This window comes from Falco peregrinus, chromosome 13, assembly GCF_023634155.1.
Source record: "Falco peregrinus isolate bFalPer1 chromosome 13, bFalPer1.pri, whole genome shotgun sequence".
NCBI lineage: Eukaryota > Metazoa > Chordata > Aves > Falconiformes > Falconidae > Falco > Falco peregrinus.
Window position 1 is genome coordinate 16522075 of NC_073733.1, and position 4304 is coordinate 16526378.

At 60.0% G+C, this 4304-nt stretch overlaps 1 protein-coding gene across 1 annotated transcript; it reads left to right on the forward strand.

Annotated features, from left to right (window-relative positions):
* The first annotated feature begins 242 nt into the window (after positions 1-242).
* Positions 243-3808, forward strand: ZIC3 (Zic family member 3). Its single transcript, XM_005232798.3, has 3 exons — positions 243-1296; positions 1947-2110; positions 2669-3808. The coding sequence occupies exons 1-3, from the start codon at positions 261-263 to the stop codon at positions 2849-2851; spliced, it is 1383 nt and encodes a 460-aa protein (XP_005232855.2). The 5' UTR covers positions 243-260; the 3' UTR covers positions 2852-3808.
* The last annotated feature ends 496 nt before the right edge of the window (positions 3809-4304 follow it).

Here is a 4304-nt window from a genome sequence, read left to right on the forward strand (position 1 = left end):
CCGGCGCGGGGGGCGGGCGCCTCTGGGGGCGGGTGGTTTTTGGGGGCTGGTTGTTTTGGGTTTTTTTTGTTTTGTTTTGTTTTTGTGTTGGACGGAGGGTGCTCGCCTCGCTGCCCGCCCGCGGCCGGCGGCAGCGCCTGCCCGCAGCGGGGAGTGGGGGTGCGTTTTGGGGTGGTTTTGTACTTTTGGGGGGGCGGGCGCGCGGGCGGGAGGTGGGTGGTGGGGGGACAGGCTGCCGCCGCGCCGACGGCCCCGCGCCCATGACGATGCTGCTGGACGGAGGGCCGCAGTTCCCGGCGCTGGGGGTGGGCGGCTTTGCGGCGCCCCGCCACCACGAGATGCCGGGCCGCGACGCCGCCGGCATGGGGCTGGGCCCGTTCGGCGACTCCTCGCATGCCGCCGCCTTCAAGCTGAACGCGGCCCCGCACGACCTCGCCGCCGGGCAGAGCTCGGCGTTCACGCCGCAGGCGCCGGGCTACGCCAGCGCTCTGGGCCACCACCACCATCACCACCACCACGCCGGCCAGGTGCCCTCCTACGGCGGGGCCGCCGCCTTCAACTCCACCCGCGACTTTCTGTTCCGCAACCGCGGCTCCGGCATCGCGGACGCCGCCTCCGGCACGGCGCAGCACGGGCTTTTCGGTGGCTCCCCTGGCGGCTTGCACGGCCCCGGCGGCATCCCGGACACCCCGGGCTACCTGCTCTTCCCGGGGCTCCACGAGCAGAGCCCGAGCCACACGTCCCCCAACGGGCATGTGGACAACGGGCAGATGCACCTGGGGCTGCGCGGGGACCTCTTCGGGCGACCGGATCCCTACCGGGCCGTCTCCAGCCCCCGCACGGACCCTTACGCCGGCGCCCAGTTCCACAACTACAACCACATGAACATGAATATGGGCATGAACGTGGCGGCCCACCACCACCACCACCACCACCACGGCCCCGGGGCTTTCTTTCGGTACATGCGCCAGCCCATCAAGCAAGAATTGTCCTGCAAGTGGCTCGACGAAAGCCAGCTCAGCCGGCCCAAGAAGAGCTGCGACAGGACTTTCAGCACCATGCACGAACTGGTGACCCATGTCACCATGGAGCACGTCGGGGGGCCGGAGCAGAACAACCACATCTGCTACTGGGACGAGTGTCCGCGGGAAGGCAAGTCCTTCAAGGCGAAATACAAACTGGTGAACCACATTAGGGTGCACACGGGGGAGAAGCCCTTCCCCTGCCCCTTCCCGGGTTGCGGCAAGATCTTTGCCCGCTCCGAGAACCTCAAGATTCACAAGCGGACGCACACAGGTAAGGCCCGTGTGCCCCGTTCCCCCGTCCCCCCCCCCCCGGGGGGCACACGCCTCCCCGGGGCTGCGCGGACGGGAGCACGGCGCTGCCGCCGCTCGCGGCCCCCTGCGCGCCTCTGCAGAGGGAACCATAGAAATGCTAATGAAGGCTCATTTTCGGTGACTTCCGCTCCTTTTTATTTTATTTTTAGGCCTGATTGGCGTCTCTCCTAATTAAATCAGCGATACTTTTGTCAAAGTGGTTTTATTTGCAGCCCCGTCTTCCCTTCAGCCCTCCGCACGGGTGGAGGGAAGAGAGGGAGAAGGCAGGAAAGCAAATGTATTTTGGCTCGTATCCGCCAGTACGTCTTGTAAAACTGTCCGAGCCCCTGAATTTATCTCGGGTCTTCTCCCACCCCGGGCTTGCCCAGCTGCCGTTTGTTCCCACTGGAGCCCAGCGCGGGCCTGGCGGGAGGTGAATTAGAAGTAATAAAGGCTGACCCGAATTTATCTGACTCGGAGCAAACCCTGCTGTCCCCCTTCCCCTTCTTCGTTTGTTGGGGTGCTTGCGCATCCCCAGGCTGGGGCAAGCGGGGCAGAGGTTGTCCTGGGAGGAGGCAGGTGGGGATGGAGAGGGGAACGGCCCTCCTTCACCCTCTCTGAATTTCACAGGTGAGAAGCCCTTCAAGTGCGAGTTTGAGGGCTGCGACAGGCGCTTCGCCAACAGCAGCGACAGGAAGAAACACATGCACGTCCACACCTCGGACAAGCCCTACATCTGCAAGGTGTGCGACAAATCCTACACCCACCCCAGCTCACTTAGGAAACACATGAAGGTAATCACCCCTGCGCTCCAGCCCTTTCCTCCCGGAGCGGGGATGCTCAGTCGCTGGTGTGCTCAGGGCTCGTTTCCCTGGGCAGGGCAGAGCTGAGCAGTGCCTGCCGCAGTGCTCCATGCTGGCAGCGTGGCCTGAGCGGTTCCCGGTGTCTATCTAGGCCATGACTGGAGCACAGCCCAGGGAAATGGCGTAGTTTCTTTTTGTGCTCCCACCGGTGCAAGCGCTGCCCAGTTCCCGGAGTGCGGCTCGGTGCTGGAAAGCTGTGAAATGCAACCTGGCCTGTGGCTGCAGCCCCGCATGCCGGGGTGCTGCAGCCCCCCACGCTGGGATGCTACAGCCCGCCATGCCAGGATGCTGCCCAAAGTAGCCAGGAGCCGAGGCAGGCATTTGCTGCCGGTGCTCAGGGTGGCCAGCAAGGCATGTACTGCCTGCTTGCCAGGCAGAGGCCGAGCCGCTGGACCCCAGTGTCCCTCCTGCACGGGGGAGCATTCCAGCCTGGCTCAGCAGGGTGGCGGGGACTCCGAGCTCGCTCCCATCTCTGCCTCTTGGTTTTAGGTGCACGAATCCCAGGGGTCGGACTCTTCCCCTGCAGCCAGTTCGGGGTACGAGTCCTCCACCCCCCCTGCAGTGGGCTCTGCTGGCAGTAAGGACTCCACTAAAACGCCGCCGGCCGCCCTCCAGAGTAACCCCGGCCACAACCCTGGACTGCCCCCCAATTTTAATGAGTGGTATGTGTGAAGGCAGCTGCTGCCCGGCCACAGACTGGACCAAATGCTTTGGGAACAAGGAAAAAAAAAAAAAAGGACAAACCAAGCCAACTGCAGCTCGCTCCCACGGAAATGGAGTTTCCACACCGATGACCGCATAGGGCTACACATAGTTAAACTGCCAGGATCTGGAGGGGGGGGTGTCTTTTATTATTATATTATAATTATTACTATTTTTTGCAAGCTCAGACGCTGGACTAGCCATGTCCTTTTCTCAGGATTGGATTTCTTTTTTTTTTTTCTCATTTTTTGCAGTCGCAGTTGTTTCTTTGATATTTTCTTTTTCTTTCTTGCCCAAGTCCCTCTTCCTCCGATTCCCCACTTTTTTAATTCTTAATCTGTTTTGGTTTTCCTTCTTTCGGTGGGATGTTGACATGAGGATGAAAATTCTCTTTCGCCTTAGTGGTGATTGTTTAAACTTACAGTCTTAAACCGTGCCAAAGTCCTGTTATGTCTTGAACTTTCCTCTCTAGCTCTCCTGCTGCTTCTTTCTCTGCTCTCCTCCTCTTTCTCCTTCTCTCTCTCTCCAAGCATTACACTTGTGAATGTATTCTCGTCTGATGGGGTCGGTCAGTATTTTTCAGGATGAGGATGTGGTGTTTATTCTACCCAGATTGTGACGTTTAGTATAACAGTTGCCTTTTTGTAATAACTTTTTTTGTAAATACATATCCATGATGCCATATTTATCGTTCGTAATTTAATTATTGATACAAAGTGCCGGGAACTGAACAATATTTATGGGGGAGAAAAAAATTGTTTTCTAACAAAAAAAAATACAAACAAACAAAAAAAAATTCCAACTCTGTACAGCTTTTGGTTATAACTGCTTTAGCATTAAAAGTTTATTGTTTTGGAAAGAGCTGGTTTTGACCTCTCCGGGGGATGGGGCAGCCGCGGTGCCGTAGCGGGCCCGGTTCGGCGCGGCCGCCGGGGCCGGCCCGTTGTTTTCAAGCTTGCGGTGCCGGGTGAAGCCTCTGCCTCGCCGCTGCTTTTTCTCCTGTCCCTTTGTCCCCGCCCTCCGTCGCCCAACGGTTCGTTCCCCGGCACCTTCCCGAGCGAACGGAGCCCGGGGCGCGGCGCCGCCGCCGAGGGAGAGGAGCGCCGGGGGCAGCGGGGCCGCCTGGACGGGGAGGCCCCGACGGTGAGTACCGGGGCGGCAGGGCGGCCGGCGCCCCTTGCCTGCATGGCGGGGTGTGGGGGCCGGGCGAGCCGTGCAGGACCGGCTCCGCCGGCACCGGGCTGCCGGCCGGGGGGACCCCGGGGCGGCTTCGCGGTGCGCCGGACGTTCTCCATTATCGCCTGTTTGGTTTTTTTTATTTTCTCTTTATTCTGACTAGGATGCAGAAAAGCTTCCCCGTCCTCAGGAGAGAAAAGGGGTCCAGCAGAGACATCTCACCCGAGAAACTTCTCCGGCGCCGCCC

Excerpts from the sequence above, each read along its gene's own strand:
- ZIC3 (XM_005232798.3), top strand. The coding sequence starts at position 261 with ATGACGATGCTGCTGGACGGAGGGCCGCAGTTCCCGGCGCTGGGGGTG. Across the intron at positions 1,297-1,946 it reads TCACAAGCGGACGCACACAG|GTGAGAAGCCCTTCAAGTGC; the intron begins GTAAGGCCCGTG and ends TGAATTTCACAG. Across the intron at positions 2,111-2,668 it reads CACTTAGGAAACACATGAAG|GTGCACGAATCCCAGGGGTC; the intron begins GTAATCACCCCT and ends TCTTGGTTTTAG.